The sequence below is a fragment of the Arachis hypogaea genome, chromosome 19 (genome assembly GCF_003086295.3).
Source record: "Arachis hypogaea cultivar Tifrunner chromosome 19, arahy.Tifrunner.gnm2.J5K5, whole genome shotgun sequence".
Lineage (NCBI taxonomy): Eukaryota > Viridiplantae > Streptophyta > Magnoliopsida > Fabales > Fabaceae > Arachis > Arachis hypogaea.
This window is the reverse complement of record NC_092054.1, coordinates 135,169,785-135,192,035: the sequence shown is the minus strand read 5'-3', so window position 1 is coordinate 135,192,035 and position 22,251 is coordinate 135,169,785. Positions and strand designations below refer to the sequence as shown.

Sequence of the window (22,251 nt, the reverse complement as noted above, 5' to 3'; positions counted from 1 at the left end):
TTGTGGTGTAAAGGGGAAGCCACCTGCAAAAAGGACTCCAACGCGCAAGTCAGAATCCGTACTGATGGCAGTAAAGTGAGAGTATAGTGACGTACCTTGGGGGAGGGGTAGGGCCCTTCCCTCATATATTCCATGCTTAGGGCGGGTCCCACAGGGGCAAACCTGCCTTCCAGAAAATTTCTCCTCCCAGCTGTCATGTGCTTTGCTGGAGGGAGAAGAGTTGTTCGGGTGCTCCCTTTGGTTCGGGTGTCAGGCGTCCGCCGGGTCGGAACAATTTTGCTATATGTTAATAACAAATTTAAACCCTTGCGACAAGTTTTAAGCAACATTTCAAATCTTTTTTCTTTTTTAGATTAATAGAGATAAAGAAAGTCATGTGATAAAATAAATATCAAGATCAAGTTATTTAATGACAGGTAGCTTAATTTTTTTTCGTTTTATTTTTAGTTGTAACAGATCTATGATATCATTTGTTCTTATTTTATCGATAGCTTGCTATAAATAATTAAAGTTGTATCATCTATTGTATAATATACAAATACTGCTATAATAACAGATGACAATACACATCTCTTTACTATTTTATTGAAAACTCTTTCATGGTATCAAGAATTTTGGTGATCAATCTATGACCTCAATCATTCTTCATCAGAATACTCTTTTTTATTTTTTCTCCACCTTTTACTGTACCTATTCTAGATCAACTGACTGAAAATACTTTTTAGAGTTGGCAGAAACTTGCTCTTCATATTATCAATGCTAATCTTGCTGATCATCTTTGTGCTGACAAGATCCCACCATTACAATTTGAATTCGATGCTGCAAAGGAAGCTAGAACAGAATCCAAAACAAACAAAGATTGGAAGAAGAAAGATGATTACCTTATGACATGGCTCCTTAGCCTCCTCTCCTCTCTAGATCTCACTTCAAGATCGAAAGTTGGACTGCAAATCAGCAATTGAAATCTGTGAAGAAATAAGGACTGACTGCTACAAAGTATCTCACAAAGATCCAGGCAATTGTAGACTCCATGGCATCAATAGGCTACATTCTGTCTTTTGAAGATCACATATCAGCTATTACAGATGGTCATATTGAAGCTGAAGCCCTTCTTCTTGGACATGAAGAAATAATAGAGAAATTTCGAAAGACAACATTGAGAACAATGCAAGCACATTATACTCAATCAACATCTTCATTTCCAAGATCATCTAACAATATAAATTCTGATTCTAGGCCAATGTGTCAAGTTTGTAGAAGAATAGGTCATACTGCATTATCACGCTTTCATCGTTTTGATCCACAATATCAAGCTACTTCCTCTACTTTAAGATCTCTATCTCAATTTGGATTATTACCACCTCCTACTACATTTCATAATCCAAGAGCATATATGGCTACTCCCTCCATATTATCAGATGCAAGCAATTATGTCACAAATGATGCATAATCACTTTTGGCACCTTCTGAATTTCTTGGTACCGATCAACTTCTCTTAGCATCTCTCATACTGGTCATTCTTATTTAGTTAATTTATATACCAAGAAGTGTTTTTTCAAACAATCTCTTTCTAGTTCTGAAAATTACACAAAATCTAATGAGTGTTTTTCACTGATAATACATGCTTTTTTGAGTTTCATCCTAACGTTTGCTAAGTGAAATCTCAGGACACCTAGGAGATTCTTCTACAAGGAGCTCCATATAATAGGGTGTACAAATTTGATAGAATTGTTGTAACCATAACTGAACCTAAGATTAGTCATCCCACTACATCAGATTTTGTTTCCTGTATTTCTTTTTTCACTACTTATACTTCACAATTAGATACTTACAATCTGTGGCACAAACGTCTTGGTCACTGTGCTTCAAAAATATTTACCTCTGTAATGAATTAATGTAATCTCCTCATTTCTAAAAATTCAATAAAATCATGTCTTTGTGAATATTATTGTCAGGCTAAAATGCATCTGCTCCCCTTTAAATTGGATGACTTCAATTTTCATGCCCCTTTAGAGATGATTTTGGGGTCTTGCCTGATATACCTCTTTTCATGATTTTACATACTATATTTCATTTGTTGATGCTTACACTAGGTATACTTACATTTACCTACTGCATACCAAATCACAGGCTTTTCAAGTCTTTTTACAATTTAAAGCTGAAACAATTGCAGACTGATCATGGTAGAGAGTGTCTCTTTACTGCATTTACTCAGTATCTAGCTCAAGAGGGAATAACTCATCGCTTCTCCTATCCTTACACTCATCAACAGAATGGGAGAGCAGAGAGAAAACACATGCATGTGAGTAGTGAAGTTGGCTTAGCACTTTTAGCCGCTACCTCAATGTCCTTAATCCATTGGGATAATGCATCTCTTTCTATTACATATATCATTAACAGACTTCCTTCTTCTAATACTAATAATTTCTCCCCATTTGAACTTTTACATCATCATCCACCAGATTATTCTTTTTTTTAAATTTTTAGTTGTGCTGCCTTTTCTTGTTTGAAGCCTTATAATTTTCATAAATTAGATTTTAAGTCACAACTCTCTCTATTCTTGGGTTATGCACCTCATCACAAAGGCTACAAATGTTTGACAAGAGAAAGTAGAATTATTATCACAAGACATGTCTTGTTTGATGAAGGCAGGTATCCTTATTCTGAACTATTTCCATTTACAAAGTCTTCTTTACCAACAGTTCAATTTCCTCATATCTCTCTTTCTATGCCAATTATTTCTTTCCCTCCCCATTCTTTAAATTCTACAGCTTCTTTGTCATCTCCCACTACTACTTCCACTCATGCTACTGCCCCTAGTCCTGTACTCTCACAATCACAATCTTCATAACCAACCACTCCCTTTCCAACCTTACAGGCCACGTCTAACCAGCTTTATACTTCCTTACATTCTCATAGTACACCAATCAATGACAGTGTCATTCAATTTGAAAATTCCCTTTAACACACACCCTATGCAGACCAGATCCAAATCAAGAATTGTTAAACTAAAGGCTCTCTCACAACATCACTTTCTACCGACTCTGATCTTATTAATCATATACCCTCTTCAGTTGCAGCTACACTAAAATCATCACATTGAAAAAAGGCTATGTTGGAAAAATTACAAGCCTTATAAAATACAAACACATAGACATTGGTCAATTCAGTAAGATAATTGGATGTAGATGGATTTTTGCCATCAAACGACATCCCAATGGTCAAATATTGAAGTACAAAGCTCGATTAAACGGTAACCACCAAATCGCGGGACTTGATTATGATCAAAATTTTGCTCTTGTCATTAAACCATCTAAAATTTGAGTGGTATTATCTTTGGCTTTAAGTTTTCATTGGACAATCAGGCAACTAGATTTCAATAATGTATTCTTGAATGGAGATCTTCATGAACTTGGATACATGTCTCAGCCACCAGGCTTCTAATAGGGTGATTTCGCATGTGTATGTAAGTTAAATAAGTCAATTTATGGACTTAAACAAGCTCCTCGAGCTTGGTTTCTGAAATTGGCTTCCACTCTAGCTGGGTTTGGATTCTATAGAACAAGGTAAGATCCTTTCTTATTCATTAAAACCTCTGTTAACATTATTCTCTACATTTTAGTTTAAGTTGATGATCTTCTTATTACTGGTAATAATAACAGTGTTATTCAAACAACTATTTTACTCAATTGAACAATTTTTTTTCTCTTAAAGATCTTGGAAAGTTTAACTGCTTCTTAGGTATTGAAGCCACTAAATTGTCTTCTGATTCTTATCACTTGTTTCAAACAAAGTATATTACAAATCTGTTAGAAAAAGCAAACATGCTACACTCTAAAGGTGTTCCAACTCCTATGGTCATAAATTTGAAACTCTCGAGTCAGGGAGAAGATGAATTTGATAACCCCTCCTTATACAAGTCTTTAGTAGGATCATTACAATATGCAACTCTTACAAGACTTGAGATTTCTTTTTCGGTTAATAATGTTAGCCAGTATATGCAAAAAACCCCTTCTTACACACTGAAAGTGTAAAAAAGATTTTGAAATACCTGGCTAGAACTCTTGATCAAGGATTATTATTTCATGCTTATACTGATCAAGGATTCCAATTTAGTTTCCTAGTTAAGAAAAAAGCAAGCTTCAGTTAGTAAATCCAATATAGAGACTGAATATCGAGGATTAGCAGCAGCAAATTCTGAAATTATTTGGCTACAAAATCTGCCAAAAGAACTTCACATTCAACCTTCTCTTACCCCACTCTGTTATGTGATAATATCAGTGCGGTGTTGCTTGCTGAAAGCCCAATTCTATATAATCACACTAAGCATTTTGAGTTGGATTTACACTTTGTTCGTGAGAGGGTCAACCAAAAGCAATTGAAGATTGTTCATATTTCATTCATAAAGCAGGTTGCTGACATTTTTACCAAAGCCTTATCAGTTCCTACCTGTGAAAAATTTCGTTTCAAACTCAAGGTTCTTTCTAAACTCACCATGAGTTTGAGGGAGGATAATAAAGATAAAGAAAGTCATGTGATAAAAAATCAAGATCAAGTCATTAGGTGACAATTAGCTTAGTTTATTCTCGTTCTGTTTTCAGTTATAACAGCTTACTATAAATAGCCAAAGTTGTATTATCTATTATAATATATAAATACTGCTGCAATAACAGATCACAATACACATCTCTTTACATTGAAAACTCTTTAGAGATGCATGCATAAATAATTAAAAGTTCTTAATTTTATGTATATGGTAAATTAAATGTGAAAATATTTTTTTAAAATTTAACAAAATTATAAAATATTAAAAGTGACAAATCTCAACGATTCACTTAGACAAATAAATATAATAGTACATGTGATCAAGTTGAAATCTTCCCAATTTGATTTATTTTCACAACAAAGTAAATAAATCAACCTAAACATTTATTATTTTCAAGCAAATATATATAAAGAACATAATCACTTCATATAAGGAACCATCTTTTTGAACTAGTTAGATGATTACAATTCTCTTTTTCTTTCTCTGATATACTTCAAAATAGCACACATTTTCTCTCTGTTGGGAAGGTTTTCTTTGATGATTGAGACATTTTTGAAATTATTAAACCATGAATGCAAGCGAGGGAACTTCTCAACTTCTAGCACCTTCAATTCATTCAGATCTTCCATAGTTACAAGAAATTTGATCATTGACCCAAAAGCTATGTCCACCATATTGATATTGTCACCACCAAAGAATTTTTTTTCATCAACCAATAACACGCATTGATCTTCAACATCTCTTAGAAGTTTTTGGACATTCTCTATGGCCTTCTCCTTCTCTTCATCACCAGCAATGTCGACGTAAATTAGTGGCACAACTGCAGGAAACTTTATGCATTTCCCCGATCGAACTTATATTAATTATTCACACATTTAATATATGTATAAAAATAATTAATGCTTGGACATTTAGAAAATTAGTATAATATATAGAGTATAATACAAAATTTGGTGAATAAATAATTGCTAGACGAGACAAGCATACTAGCATAGTCTCTTATTTGATATTATAATTAATAGAATTAATACTCAAATTTGTCTTTAAAAAATAACTTATATTTTAAATTAACTCAAATATTTTGTTAGTTATATTAGTCTTTAAAAAAATTCAGCTATAAATCAAATCGATTATTCTATGTATTAGAGTATAATATATCACATTAAGTGTCATGTGACATAATGACATGACATGTTAATAATACTGTCACAAAATGATTAGTTGACGTATTGATATCACATGACATGTCATCATCTAACTTACAAAATGACCAATTTGACTTATGACAGTATCTTTTAAGATCAATATAACTAACAAAATCTTTTGGAGTCCAATTTAAAAAATATTTTATCTTTCAAAGACGAATTTAAATATTAACCTATGATTAAAGATCTGAACAAGACATAATATATAACTCATTTATAATAAAATATAAAAAAAATCTATTTTAAAATAGAAATATTTAACTTACAGCTAGCATTTTTTGTTTTTATTTTTAATTTTTTGTTTTCATAATTTTATAAGAAGAAAATAATAAAAAGTTATTTTTTATTTTTACCTTCTATTTTTTTCACAAAATTTTAAAAATTCATTAGAAACACTAAAATAAAAATAAAAATAAAAACATAAACCAGACTCGCTCTTTCTTTCTGGCTATTAGAATTTTACATCTATTGTGTACTTTTATCCTAAAATGATCTTCAAATACAAATCAGAGGATATGATGTTGACTAGAAAAACACAATGATTAAGTTTATTATTAGAAACATACCAATTGTTCAGAATATGCAACCCAAAACCTTGATTGAGCTCTCTCAAAGGGATCATGAGGGACCAATGGATTCTGTGGCCATAACTCATCAATGTATTGAACAATGATCATGGACTCACAAATGGGTTTTCCGCCATGAACAAGCACTGGAATCTTCTTATGCACAGGGTTGTATTCTAGAAGTTGAGGACTCTTATTGTAGCGATCTTCTTCAATGTTTTCATATAATAGACCCTTCAACTTCAGGGTCCATACCACCCTCATTGTAAAGGGACTATACCAAAATCCATGTAACTTCAAATCTTCCATTATTATTATTGTGAATTTCTGATTTTCGTGGTGTATTTGCCATGTCCAACATGTCTTTTATATATAATCTGGAGAATAGTAATATGATTGTCATTGCCCAACATGAATTTCACTTTAAAATAATCCGAAAGAATGAATTATTATTTCTGATAATGAATGATTTAGTCGTCAGTCAATAATTCTAATAAAAACGGTAAAACTATAAACTAATTTGAATAATCCAAATTTTTACGAGTATTGAGTTATTAATTTATATTATTTCAAAATTAAAATTATCGATGCTCAATTTTTTACGGTCGAAAATGATAATTTATTGCGAACGAAATATAATAACGTTGAAAGTGGTTTAGGAAAGAACAAACTGTGATGACGTTTATAAAAATAAAAATAATTTAGATTATTTTAATAGAAGAAAAAACACTATTTGATCCTTCATCTTTGGTCGATGGTGACGGCCTGTTGGTTACGCACGGCAGCTAATTGTAGTTAATTCTCCATAAAACTTGTTTAATTAATTAATAATTTGATCAAATAAAAACCTCATGGTTACTTTGATCATTAAAAAATGTCCAACCACGGATAAATGATTAAGTTGATTGACACGTATACTATGCGAATAATCATTTGAAAAGAATAAGGAAAAGTAATCATTTGGTGATGTAAGAGATGGCATCACTTAGGCCATGTTTGGTTAGCGTGTAGTGTAAGACAGAGATAAAAAAATATTGATATTATATAGAGTGGATTTGGAACTTCTAGGCGAGAATTTTTTAATGGGAGTTGGAACTTGTAAACCAGTTACATGACATTTTAAGGTCGATTAAACTAGCTATTGACAGAGAGGATAGAGTGATCTGAAAGTTTGACAAATAAGGTATATTTTTTACTAATAATTTTGTGCAGGTATTGCAGGCAGAAACAATTCTAAATAACGTAATAAGTTATAGTTTCACTAAAACTATTTGGAGATGATTAGTCCCTCCAAGAGTTGAGCTGTTTGCATGATTTGTTTTTATAGACAGGGTGAAAACAAAGAAAAGATTAGGTGGTTTCGGAATTATAAATCCGAGTGATAATGTGTGTGTCTTTTGTTTAATGAGGATGCTTGTTTCTTGGCTGTGACTTTACTTGGTAGGTGTGGTGTGCTTGGTTATCTGATTTTCGCAGACAATGGTCCTTCCCGGGTACGGTGAAGGAACACTTTCTAAGTTGGACATGTGTATCTTTTAGGAAGGAGGAGCGTAAGAAGTGGTTCATAATTTTCTTTGTGGAAGTTTGGAACATCTGGTTGAAAAGGAATAGGAAATTATTTTAGAATACAGCAAAATGTGTAGAGAAAATCATCAATGTGACTCTTCTCAATTACAAAGAGTGGAAGAGTCAGGATCCCTTTAGTTGTTGATGGCAATATCGGAAATGACATTGGGATAAATTATTAGGTGTTTAAAATAGGTGTTGTTTTATTGTTTCACAGACTTGTTCGCTCCACTTTCGTGTTAAGCTTCTTTGTTTAAAAAAATATATTAATATTATAAATATAGACATAAAATATTAGAGTTTTTGAGTTATAATTGACATATCAATGTAGATGACTTACACAATATTTAAAAGTCTATATTACCCCTAAAACAAAGAATATTATCAGTGATATTTTAAATAGGAAGCAACAACAATAACACATCAAAAAGGGAGCAACATCAGCAAACATCTAAAGGAGAGTAACGATGCCGGATTTTGAACAAAAAACAACAAGAAGCGGTAGAGAATGGGATAATGAGGACGTAGAGAAGAGTTGAAGGATGAGGAGGAGATGGCTAAGGTGAGTGTGGGGGGAGAGCCAGAAAGGATCGAGGACAGATCACAGATGTAAGAATTGAGAATAGAAATGGTGAGGTGGGTGTAAGAAGGAGTTATAGCAAGAGGAGAAGGAGAAGAGATTTGCAACACTTTCCAGTTTACAGGCGAGCAATGGAGAACACTAGTGGCAGAGAAGATTAACCTAGATCTAAGAGTTTCTTTCATCATAGGAAGAGAGCAAAGCGTAGATAAGAGACATAGGAGGAATGTGCGGGCAATACTATAAGAAAAATGCTGAATACTGTTGAATTTAGCATTGCATGTTAGTGGCGACTTTACCGTTGAATTTACTAGCGGCACATACATCAAATTCGTTAGGTCAAAGAATTATCGGAAGATTTTCATTTTTGATAGTAAATTTGTCAATAATGATTGGAGAAAAAACTAAAGAATATGCCCGAAAACTAGGGCGGATTTACCGGCGGATCGGATTTATCCGCCGGTAAACATATTTGCAGAGAGCTATGTTTTGACGAACTTGAATATGTTATCGTCGGATTTATCCATCGGCAAATCCGATGGTAAGGGTGCACTAAATTCAAAACGCGCGACCTTCCAAGCACCCTCACTTTCGAAAATCCCCTTCTCTCTCCACCACTCTCCTCTCTCTTTCTCTCTACCTCCGATAGTCCCTTCAACCACCCTCCACCAGTGCTGACCACCTCTATTCTCCTTCAAAGACTGCGTGGACTTGCCTTAATCATATTTAATCGCCTGAAATAGAGCGGTTCCATCTGTCTCCACCGCTGTTGATGTCGCTGTCACCGCTGCTCCCTCAGTCGCCGGAACTGCGTCGTTCCTCCTTCCTCCAAATAAGTTGTCCTAATCCCAGCCCTCACCCTATTCCATCCCTGATTTTACGTTTTAAATGAAAGACTCTAACCTCTTTTTGAATCTCATTCAGTTCTGTTTCGGCATTATTGCCGCCACCATCACGTTGTCGTCTTCATCACAGCGCCGTTGTCATTGCTGCCAACCGGGAAGGTACAATAATAATCTACCTGTTACTAGTACTTTCACAAAACATTCATTACTTTCTTGTATTCAAATATGAGTAATGTGTTAATTGCTTTATTCATTTTTCAACGAGTTAAGTCTAAAATAATTTTGTTAATAAAATAAAATCTTAAAAAAATTAGTAATAAATTAATGAAATCTCTAAAATATTTAATTGTCTCAACTCTTAATTGGTTTGTTGAAAACATAAGTATGGATCATCTAAGCTTTTTTATTGTAATCTTTTATATTGATGCGATGTTAATGAGATATATTAATTAATAAAATATGTTAAAAAAAATCAATTTGGGATTTTATGTTATGTGTGTCGTTAACGATCTACATGGGTATATAATTAGCATCAGTTGAAAATAAAAGATACCAAGAAAACTAAACTAATATTATTTATACTTATAATTTTTGAAAACTAAATTAAAGCATCAAATATTTTTTTTACCAAAGTTGGAGTGATATTTTATTAAATTAAAGAAATGAAATACAAAGTCTAAGTTGTACGACAACATAGAGAAAACATAGATAATGAATACACAATATTAAAAAGGTTGTCTTGTATATTGCATACAATGCATATATACATTTTTTTATTATGATTTTTATTTAATAAATTTTATAATTTACTAACTTTATTTCTATTTCAATTTTTTTTGTTGTTTGAATTTCATTTAGCTTTTGTCATGGATTGTTCATACTGAGATATATACGTGGGTTGTTTGTACAGTATTCAGGTTAGTTTTCTATCTCTAATTTTAAGTTTTATGATGGACTTACTTTTCTTAGAATAAAGATTTAAAACGAAAGTGGGAGAAGGTTACCTAGTAGCGAAAAGGTTGTCTAGTGACACCTTCTTGAAACCCTTATTTGCTGAAAATTACGGAATAATAAAGGGTTACGCACTAGAACGGTTAGAATTTGATATTTTATTGAATGTGTGTTTGTTTTAATTTATGCCTGCAATTATTTTCTTTGTGAAAATTGATAAATCTTTTTTGACAGAGACCTCTAAATTAAAAAAAAAGTTCTACTGAATTTTCATTAAAATTGTTTAAAAATATATTTAATTTGTGAAAAAATGAAAATTATATTTGGTGGAAGATTCTAATTATAGAAGAAGCTCTGCCAAAATTTTTAAAAATTTAATAGGTTGTGTTGTTGATTTAATTTTATGTTGTTTGCAAAATTATTTCAAGTCATCGTATATATAGATGTTTGATAGGGATAACTAGTCATCAACTGGAGGAAGAAGTTAAAACCTAGGTTCTATAAGGGAGTTGATTAGTTTGTTACATATGTTTTTAACATGGAACCGTTTAGGTCTCAAGGAGTATCTATATGTCTATACTATAAGTGTCGGTTGACTAAGTGGTTATATCATTACTAAAAATAGGACTTTTTTAGACGAATTTAGAGACGAAATTGAGATAAATGTCGAACAAATTGGAGACAAAATTTTTCTTTCGAACAAAATTGAGACGAATTTTTTTAATCCCAAAAACCCTTGTTACTAATTTACATTTTGTCTGAAATTTTGTTCGAAATTTTTTTCAGACGATTTTGTGACAAATTTCGAATAGGCATTTATCTGCTAAATTTCTAACTATTATGATGTATTTCAGACGAATTTTAGACAGATTAGCCAATATAAAGGTAATGTATTTCAAACAAATTTCAAACGTAAAAATATTTTATTTTAGCCAAATTTCGAACAAAAATATACTTCATTTTAGACAAATTTCTAACGAATCTAGTCAATATAACATATTTTTTTCGAACAAATTTTAGATCAAGAAAACATTTCTTTTCAATTAAATTTCAAACAAATTTATTTTAAAATAATTTACGCATTTGAAACAAATCTCATACAAAACAAAAAATTATTTTCGCACAAATTTTCTATAAATTTAATATAATATTTTAAATAATTTTCATACAAAATAATTTGCTATTTAATATATAAATATTTTAGAAAATAAATTGTATTCGATCTGCTTTCTATATTAAGACCATCATAATCATTTTTTTTATATTACATTATTAAAATTATAAACACATAATAAAGTCATGAAAAAGTTAATTACCATAAAAAAATAAAAAATATTTATTATTAAAATATTTTTGTCCATAAATGTAATTAAACTAAAATAAGAAAAAAATATTTAAACTAAAACAAACAAAGCCTTTAAAAAGGTCAAATATCATGAATAATATAAAATGTACTAACTAATTCACCTAAAAATTTCTTAATCTAAATCATAAAAAATATATACTCCAGACATCAATTACTCATGTTATCATCCTCATCATCACTAGAGCCTATCCCAAGCTCATCTTCTGCAGGAACAGACAAGGTTGAAGGAAGTGGAAAATTCAATTTTTTATACAAAGTATGAAGTGTCTTTTTAGTAGAACCAATTCTTTTTTGTTGAGCTTTTAGTTGACGTCCTTGATCTTTTAACTTGGGCTCAGCATCATTCAACTTAACCTTTTTCTCTTCATTGATCATTTCTTGCTCTTTTGCCTTTTCTTTCCACATGTGAAGTTCTTGCTCAATATTTAGATTGTCTTTGGATGTCTCTGAGCAATTTCTGGAGTCCAACTTTGAAGAGAGATCTAAACCAAAAGAAACTGCTTTCTTTTTCCCTTTTGTCACACCTTCGTTCCAAATAGTGTAATCATCTGGTATATCTAGGCTTTCTGATGAACGGATTTTTGTGTGGTAAAGAATTTCATAATAAATTCTCGTTGCAAATATAGCTTCTAAACCACAAATAATCCTTTCATATAAAAATTTTGGTTGTCACAAGTAACAAACCCCTTAAAAATAATAATCGAAATATTCAAACCTCGGGTCGTCTCTCAAGGAATTGTAGGGAGGTGTAGTTATTATTGGTTATGGAAAAGTATCTTTTTGGGTTTTTTGAAAGGTTGAACAAGGAAATAAAATGGCAAGAAAGTAAATTAATAACTAGAAAAAGCTCTTGGCAAGGTATAAGAACTAGACGTCCTATCCTAGTTATCCTTGTCAATTGTGATGAAAATCGTTCATTGCTCCCACTTAGTTAACCTCTAACTATGAAGGAAAGTCAAGTGGACAAATCAATTTGATTCCTCAAGTACTAGTCAACTCCTAAGGAAAGACTAGCTTTAGAGGGATCCAAACCAACCAGCAACTTTCAATTATCAATCATCAAAGGAGTTTGATAACTCAAGAGTCTCCAATTACTCAACCAAAGCCAAGATCAGAAAAATCTAACTTAAAACTCTTCCAAGCATTTTGTCAAACACTTGGAAGGCATAACATAATTACATAGAAAACTAACAAGGAATATGAAATCCAAATAACCAATTTCAAACATCAATGACTAACAAATAATAGAAGAAGCAATAAATATGAAATACCTCAAATTGCATTAAATGGGAAAATCAAATCTAACCTGAAGAGTTCATAAATTCAATTGGAAAGATAAATAAACTAGAATGCTAAGACAATTAAAAGTAGAAGAGAAACTAAATTAAAGGAACATTGAACCTGGAATTGAGAAGAAATAAACCTAAAACTAAGAGAAATCCTAAAACCTAGAGAGAGGAGAGAGCCTCTCTCCCTAGAAACTACATCTAAAAACCTAAAATTCTATGAATGAATTGATGAATGAATGAATGTAATTCCCCCACTCTGCAGCCTCTAATCTGTGTTTTTCGGGCTTAAAACTGGGCCAAAAATAGCCCAGAAATCCCCCCAGCGCTTTTTGCAAGTTTCTGCACGTGGCTCATGTCACGCGTATGCGTAGGTCACGCGTACGCGTTGCTTGTCTCTGCGCTAGTCACGCGTACGCGTCGCCCATGCGTACGCGTCGCTGCCAGCTCCTCAAAACTTCATTTTCTTACGTTCCTTCCACTTTTGCATGTTTTCTTTCTATCCTCTAAGCCGTTCTTGCCCTATATAGCCTGAAAACACTTAACACATAGATCACGGCATCGAATGGTAATAAAGGGTAATTAAATTTGACAATTTAAAGGCCTAGGAAACATGTTTTCAATTATATCACAGAATTAGGAAGGATTTGTAAAATCATGCAAATTATATGAATAAGTGAGTAAAGAATTGATAAAAACCACTCAATTGAGCACAAGATAAACCATAAAATAGTGGTTTATCAATCTCCCCACATTTAAACATTAGCATGTCCTCATGCTAAGCTCAAGAGAACCAAAAGAGTAAAGGTAGAATGGTGGAACTTATGCAATGCAACCTATCTAGATGCAAGCTACCTACATGCATCATGCTATTCTAATTACTATCTATCTATATATATAAGTATACATGTGGTCAAATTGAGTCAAATTTTTAAGAAATCATATATGCACAATCAAGGACTAAATCAATCATATCAAAACATATTCACAATTGAGTTGAGTTAATCGAAAGAGTTCACAAACTTGCATGATAAGAAATGATCAATTATGGACATATGGAAATGAGCAAGTGAACCCTCACTGGAATTGTATATACACTCTAATCACTCAAGTGTTTTGGGTTAATCACTCTACTCTTCTCTAGTCATGCTTTCTAAAACTTTCTTCTTCATCTAACCAATCAACAATTATCAAGTGTACAAATGCAAACATCATGAGGTTTTTTCAAGGTTGTAATGGGGTCAAGGTAAAGGTGATGATATATGTATGGCCAAGTGAGCTATAATATGAATCTTTGACTAACCTAAGCTCTCACCGATCAAATACACACTCTATGTAACTCTAAAATCATGCCTAGCTCCTAAAAATCACACCTTTGTATATTTCACCTACTCATGTATCAGAGTTTTTCTTCTATTTTATCACATATGCAATGATTCTTTTATTGAACTTAATTTTGGGACAATGTTATCCCTTATATATATATATATATATATATATATATATATATATATATATATATATATTAACATGAAAATAAACGTAACATATCAATGCACATGGTCTTTCTGGTTTTACATGAGTATGCACCCAAATTCCCAATATCTTATCAATAAAATTCAACACTTTCTTATCAACCCAAGTTCCCACAATTCTCCACACTTAATTGATACACAATCTCTATCTTAAGCCAACCAAAGATTCAGTTGGGGTAATCAATTATTTTTTTGCTTAAGGCTAGTGATGTGGTAAAATATGAAACAAAAGGGATTAAAAGGCTCAAAGTGGCAAATAAAGGTAGTTGAAATAGTAGGCTATTTGGGATAAGTGAGCTAATAACAAATGATGGTCTCAATCACATATAAGCATGAAAGTACACTAAACAATGGACATATAGAATGGAACAAAATATAGATTACAATCATAGAGAAGAAAACACACAAGAAAAAATATTATGGTTAAATAGTATAACCATGCAATTAAGCTCAAAAACTCACGGGTTGTGTGTTCTTAGCTCAAAAACCATATTCCAATTATATGTATATATCATGCAAGTTACCAAAAGGTTTTAACTCAAATCAATGTAAATCTTAAATGCCTTTTCTAAGAAAAAGATATATTCCTTGAAAATTTTCATCAATTGACCGACATTTATTACTATATATATACTGAATGAATTGTTGTGATTATAAAAATTTCTAGTTTTACTCCCTATTTTCAATTAAACCAAATTCTCATATGCTAAATGGATGAACTAAGCTCAATAATCCACTTTTTTCTATATCACAACTAATAGACTAAAAGTGCAGTTCAAGCTAAATATCTAAGATATATACAAGCCCAAAATGCAGAATGCAACCAAGTAAATATAAACAAGAGTACAATAAAATAGAAATGTGCAAATACTAAAAGAAAAATAAAATAAAAGAAAATAAAGCAAAATACAAAATAAAGCAAAAATAGGATAAAAAGTCTAAAATAGTTCACCAAAGTAGAATCCGCCAGAGATGGTAACCTCCCCACACTTATATCACAGCATCATCCTCGATGCTCTAGTCAAGCCGGGTGTGAAGGGTCATCGCCTACTGAAGGGTGTGCTGCTGGCTCTATGGGCTCTGGTTGTGTAGGTGCCTGAGGCTTTGCAGGCTACTCAAGCTCAATCTCCTCTAGCTGTGCCTGCTGCTGGTCCTCCTCCTGTGCATCCTCCTCTTGCTCATCCTCCTCCTCCTCCTCAGAGTGCTCCGAGGGTGTGTCAGGCTCGGAGGGGATGTCAGTGCGCCCAGTGGTCACAAGCAGCTTCAGATGTTCATAGCGTTGCTTATTGCGACGCTCAGACTGCTCATAACGCCGCTGATTCCGGCGCTCCATCTGATCAAGGCGCTCAAAGAGGCGGTGCACCAGGTGATAGACTGGCTGGGAAGCGGATGAAGGTGCTGTGGAAACAAGTGGTGTTGCAAGCGCTGAAGGTGCTGCTGAGGATGTGGCCGCATCAGTAGAAGTAGTAGAAGTAGGTAGTCTGTGGCCTAAAGGTCCGAATCGCTTGCCGTGCGGAATGACTTTCTTACATTCGGCAATCGGTGGCTTCTCATCCTCTACCTCCCAAGGCACCTCAGCTCGACGAGCCAACTGGGTGATCAGATAGGGAAATGACAGGGTGCCTCGAACATGAACTCTGGCTATGTACTTTCTGATGAACCGTGGAAGGTATAGTTCCTTTTCTTCCATGACTCACCAGATAAGGATGATCATGGCAGCTGGCACTTCTAACTCATGAGTACTAGGCATCACATAATTGCTCAGTATTTACTGCCATAGCCTAGCCTCATCATTGAGATAAATAATCTTGATACCCCTGGGGGTTAGCTTTGACTTTCCCATAGCCCATGGGACATCAGGATCAATGGCTATGGTGCGCCTGACAGCATCCCAGTCAAAACTCATGAATCTAATGGACTCCTCAGCCTTCTGATAACCATCTGCATCATCTGGTTTAGGCTGAAAGTGGAGGATATCCTCTATGGCCTCCTTTGTGACCAAGATTTGCTTGCCCCGAAGCTGCATAGCATCAAGGGTCGTCTTGTAGTAGTTACAAATAGAATTCACGGACCCATGATACGTTTACCTCTGTCAGATCCCTCTCCAGAAATACCTAACCTCTCTGTTTGATCTGCTCTTCAGTGTACTTCTTTAATTCAGTTGGTATTTTGAGCGTCTTTTCCAAATAGAGATGCCGTTTTTCCGCAAAGACCGAAAATTTGAGTTCACAGTAGAGATTTGCAAATTTAACTGGGTCATTGGCTGGCACAATCTAATAAACTTTCTCTTTATCAGTGAAGTTCTTTTCACGCCAAGATTCATCTGATAGAACATCCGCTAGAGCAACGGATGACTGTCCCCTCTTCCTCTTGCCAGAGCTGGCCATAGCCTTGCCTTTGCCTTTCCTATCAGACATCCTAAAAAATAGAAATTCCAGGATACAATTTATCAAACTAAAGCAGAAAAATAGAAAGGTAAACAATATGCAAGCATAACAAGCAGTAGATAGACAAAAGAGGAATGAAAGCCAAAGCATGAAGTGAGTCATAAAGAGATAAAATCTTGGAATGAAAGAAAGGTAGGATTCACAGAAATCAATCAGAAATCACAATCCAAGAATTTATACAATGAAATCTATAATGCTTGTCTGTTAAGAAATAACAATTAACATTCCATGAAAGGGATTAAAAGAGTTAGTTTGAAAAAGGATGAAAGTGAAAAAGAAAAGTGAAAAAGTCAATTTAGTTAAAAGTCAGAGAAGGAGGTTAGAATTAGTGGCATGGTAATGTAGTTCCTAACTAAAAGAAGTTCAAAAGGTTTAAGAACAAGCAAGCCCACATTCAAGCATATAATGCAGATTATTGATGATAAATCATGTAGTGAAAGAAGCACAAAAGATAGTAGATCATCAACAATGCAATTCAAATAGGAAGGGAACCAAAAGGAATGGGAATGCTAACCCATCATCCCATGAATTGGCTTTGGTTGAAACCAAATAAATCATAATTCAAAAGCATTAAAGTCAATTCATGAGTGGCAGTTGAAGAAAATAGTTTTCAGAAAAATTGGGCAGCATTTCGGCAGTAATGTGAGCGTTCCCAAAATAAATAAACAGCAGCCAATCAACAAGTCAAGTCAAGCTCATATGAAATGCAACATTTGTCAATTAGCATGAAGAACAAGACAATTCATATGATGCAGGCATCATTAAGCAGAACAAAGCAGCTGGCGAATCCCCAAACTCAACCAATCAATTTGGGTTTCCTATGAATTCATTAACAATTGGAAGTAACAAAACCATATATAAATTCACAGGGAATAAGCAAATGAGCCAATAAGACAGCAATAAGCAGGCATTTCATAACCAATCAAGCGGATGCAGCATGCTCTCTATGATCAATGGACAAAATAATGGCTGAAACCATGGCACCAATGCATCAAAAATTGCTCAAAAAGAGAATATACATTCAGCCTCTCTTTATTAAATTCAGCAAGCAGTCATTTATAAGGGGTATGGATTCAAAGAATTAAGCTTCACTGAATCAACAATGAACATTAACTTGCAACAAGAATGCAACAGCAATAGCAACTCAGATCTAAAATCCATCAAAATCATACATCAAGAATCCAATATCAAGGAACCAAATCAACTCATATAAGAACTTCAGCAATTCCAGATAATACTCAGCAGCAACAATAAACCAGTTTAGCCCAAAAGTAAATTATTGAAACAATAAGATAGCATAATTAATAATGCAAACCCAATTAACAGCATCAAGGCAGATTAATTTAGCACAGGGCAAGTCATTAGCACAAACAGAGATGAATTAACCATTCCAGACAGTAAGAACAGAGCAATGATCAGACCTAAATCTACTAACCACATCCTAGCTACCTAACCACCTAAAATCCACTAAGAATCATGCATTTCTAACTATCCTAATTTGTAACATAATTGAAAGAAGCAAACTAACTTAATTGAACAGAAGGAGAATTTGAAATACAGAGATGGAAGCAGGGGAACATGGGAAGTGCAGTAACAGAATTGGAAAAAAAAAGGAAGTGGAAAGGGGAGTGCTACCCAGAGACGGTGGTGCAAGGCTGGCCGCGGCGGTGCGTGGGGTCGGCGCGAAGGGTTGAGAGGATAGAGAAGAAGGAGAAGAAGAGAGGAAGGAGATGGGGGCAGTCGACAGCGATTCTGGGTTTCCAGAACGGAGTGGTGATGGAACGTAGATGGTGGTGGTGATGGGGTTTCAATGGAGGGGAAGAGAGGGAGAGGGAAGAGAAGTTGGAGGGGAAAGAAGAAGATTGGGCAACGCGAGGGGTAGGGATCTCGCGTCAGGAGTTAATGAAATCAAACCCACGCATACCCGTGGATCACGCTTGAGCGTGGATGAGAGAAAAGTGCGTCGACACATACGCGTCATAGATGCGAACGCGTGAAAAGGGATAAATGAAGATGAGGCGTACGCGTGAAGCACGCGTACGCGTGAAGCACGCGTACGCGTCGGCTGAAATTGTGCTAAACGCACAGTTTCAACGTCGTTTTCGTGTAACTCTCTGTTTAGATTGGAGGGGGCAAGGTTTTTCATGCGACGCGTGTGCGTCGAGCACGTCCACGCGTGGTGTGCCAAAAATGAAATTGACGCGTACGCATCAGGGACGCGTACGCATGGCTCGAATTGTGCCTCTAGCACACCAGCCGCACGATTCTATCACAACTTTCTGGTCGTTGGATGGGGGAACCAAGTTTATATCGATGCCTACGCATGGCCTACATGCACGCGTGGGTTGCTCTTTTTTTTTTTTGCAGAATACAGAATACAGATGCTGATGCAGTCATTATGAATGAACACTAATAAAAATAGAATAAAATAAAACTAAGGATAAAAATGAAAGACCATACCATGGTGGGTTGTCTCCCACCTAGCACTTTTAGTTAAAGTCTTTAAGTTGGACATTTGGTGAGCCCCTTGTCATGGTGGCTTGTGCTTGAACTCATCAAGGAATCCCTACCAATGTTTGTAATTCCAATAGCCTCCGGGGTCCCAAACCAGGCACATAAAGTCTTCGAGCAAGTTAAAGCAAGTGACAAGGTCCCAGGAGTGTTGATTGGTAGAATGAATTCCGGGGTCCCAAACCTTGCTTTTGCACCCGTCTTTGCATTGATCATCATTGTTCCAACCGGGTGGCACGTAATCCGAATTCCTACTGAGATACCCAAACAACTTCCGAGACCCATTCAATCGAGCTTTACACCAATCCTTGTACTTTAATTTGGAGTATACAACCATATTGAACCTTGCATGCCAACTCCTACCATTAACCGTCTCCCTCTTACTCTTAAAGCCACAAAGAGCTCTAAGTTGACCATCCGTATCAAGTAAACCATATTCAAGTGGGAAGGTAAAGGTTAAGGATAAGGATTTTACCCACTTGAATGTTGTATTGGGTGGTAATGGCTTTGGGAGAGGTATTTCCAATGGTCTTGCAGGCTCTACTCCCTTGTGCTCTTCTGTGAAGTCTTCCACCTCCTTGCAAACCTCTTCAACTTCAACCGCGCCTTGATCAAAATCTTCTAATTCTTCCCCATTACTCAAGTCATAAGTTGGAGGTTGAGAAAAGTCTACCTCCACGTCATCTTCGAATTCACTCGGAGAAAGTTCTTCAAACTCAAGGGGTTCAATTGCGGATGCAAGTTCACCACTAGGTGGGTTTGATTCATGATCATCATCACCAAGGGAAATTGCTTCTTGTTCTGTTCCATCCAATTCTTCACAAGGAATATGTCTTGGAGGTTGTGCACTATCCTCCTCATCAACATCAATTTCAGACTTTTTGGCAGAATTCTCTATAACTCTCAATTCCCATGGAGGTTCAGCATCTCCTAGGTCTTCAACCACTTCTTCTTCTTCTTCGATAATTATGGCTTCCTCCAATTGCTCTAATACAAAATCGAACTCCTCCTTGATGTCTTCCCTCACCAGTTTTGCAGCTACTCCTTCATCTTCAAGCCGATCCCTTCTCTCTTGTTCCGTGTCAATAGCATGATTGGGATCATGTTGCTCTTGGATTGATGCATCCACACGGGATATAAGGGTTTAGAGAGTAGAGGTGAGACTAGTGAGAGTAGAAGTAAGTGTGGTCTGAAGCTGTAATTGCTCTTGGTGAATAACACTAAGGGTGTTGCTATCCAGTGGGTGTTCATAGAAGGGTTCATTATTTTGGAGAAAAGGTTCATAGTAGGAAAGTGGTTCTTGAGAGTAGTTATTTTGGAGTTGGGGTGATTCTATGTATGGTTCGTATAGTGGTTGAAATGATGGATAAGGGTTAGGGTCATATGGAGGTGAATGGTGGAGAGGGGCTTGTGAGCATGGTGGTTCAAAGCTATGTTGAGGAGGGGGTTTATAGGTATATTGTGGTGTCGATTGTCACGAAGAGGTCCACCATAACCATTGTCTTGGTAAGCATCATAGAATGGTTGTTGATAATATCTTGGGGGTGGTTGTTGCCAAGAGGGTTGATCAAATCCTTGTAGCTCCTCCCATCTTTGATTGTCCCATCCTTGATCCAAGCTCGCATTGTAATCTCCTCTTCCTACAACTTGATTGTACCCAAACTTATAGCCAAAGGGGTGAGAATTCATAGTAGCAAGAGAAATAAAAAAAAACTAATAAAATTTAATAAAAATAAATTCCTAAAACTAGAAATAACTAACAAAGAAACAAAAAGCAAAAGTTATTCACAATATTCACAATAACCAATAATAAGGCACACGTTTCCAATTCCCCGGCAACGGCACCATTTTTGATGAATGGATTTTTGTGTGGTAAAGAATTTCACAATAAATTCTCGTTGTAAGTATAGCTTCTAAACCACAAAGAATCATTTCATACAAAAATTTTGGTTGTCACAAGTAACAAACCCCTTAAAAATAATAACCGAAATATTCAAATCTCGGGTCGTCTCTCAAGGAATTGCAGGGAGGTGTAGTTATTATTGGTTATGAAAAAGTATCTTTTTGGGTTTTTTGAAAGGTTGAACAAGGAAATAAAATGGCAAGAAAGTAAATTAATAACTAGAAAAAACTCTTGGCAAGGTATGAGAACTAGACGTCCTATCCTAGTTATCCTTATCAATTGTCATGAGAATCATTCATTGCTCCCACTTAGTTAACCTCTAACTATGAAGGAAAGTCAAGTGGACAAATCAATTTGATTCCTCAAGTCCTAGTCAACTCCTAAGGAAAGACTAGCTTTAGAGGGATCCAAACTAACCAGCAACTTTCAATTATCAATCATCAAAGGAGTTTGATAACTCAAGAGTCTCCAATTACTCAACCAAAGCCAAGATCAGAAAAATCTAAATTAAAACCCTTCCAAGTATTTTGTCAAACACTTGGAAGGAATAACATAATTACATAGAGAACTAACAAGGAATATGAAATCCAAATAACCAATTTCAAACATAAATGACTAACAAAAAATAGAAGAAGCAATAAATATGAAATACCTCAAATTGTATTAAATGGGAAAATCAAATCTAACACGAAGAGTTCATAAATTCAATTGAAAAGATAAATAAACTAGAATGCTAAGACAATTAAAAGTAGAAGAGAAACTAAATTAAAGGAACATTGAACCTGGAATTGAGAAGAAATAAACCTAAAACTAAGAGAAATCCTAAAACCTAGAGAGAGGAGAGAGCCTCTCTCCCTAGAAACTACATCTAAAAACCTAAAATTCTATGAATGAATTGATGAATGAATGAATGTGATTCCCCCACTCTGCAGCCTCTAATCTGT

General features: G+C 34.7%; 1 protein-coding gene across 1 annotated transcript; it reads right to left on the bottom strand.

Annotated features, from left to right (window-relative positions):
- Positions 1-4,868: 4,868 nt before the first annotated feature.
- Positions 4,869-6,679, bottom strand: LOC112779904 (probable glutathione S-transferase). The gene is made up of 2 exons (XM_025824263.2): positions 6,318-6,679; positions 4,869-5,376 (listed from the first exon to the last, which is right to left on the bottom strand). The coding sequence occupies exons 1-2, from the start codon at positions 6,624-6,626 to the stop codon at positions 5,008-5,010; spliced, it is 678 nt and encodes a 225-aa protein (XP_025680048.1). The 5' UTR covers positions 6,627-6,679; the 3' UTR covers positions 4,869-5,007.
- Between the last annotated feature and the right edge of the window lie 15,572 nt (positions 6,680-22,251).

What these genes read in the sequence shown, in the direction of transcription:
- LOC112779904 (XM_025824263.2), bottom strand. Translation starts at nt 6,626, where the DNA reads ATGGAAGATTTGAAGTTACATGGATTTTGGTATAGTCCCTTTACAATG. An exon ending in TTGCATATTCTGAACAATTG is followed by an intron (nt 5,377 to 6,317) that starts GTATGTTTCTAA and finishes AAATGCATAAAG; the next exon opens with TTTCCTGCAGTTGTGCCACT.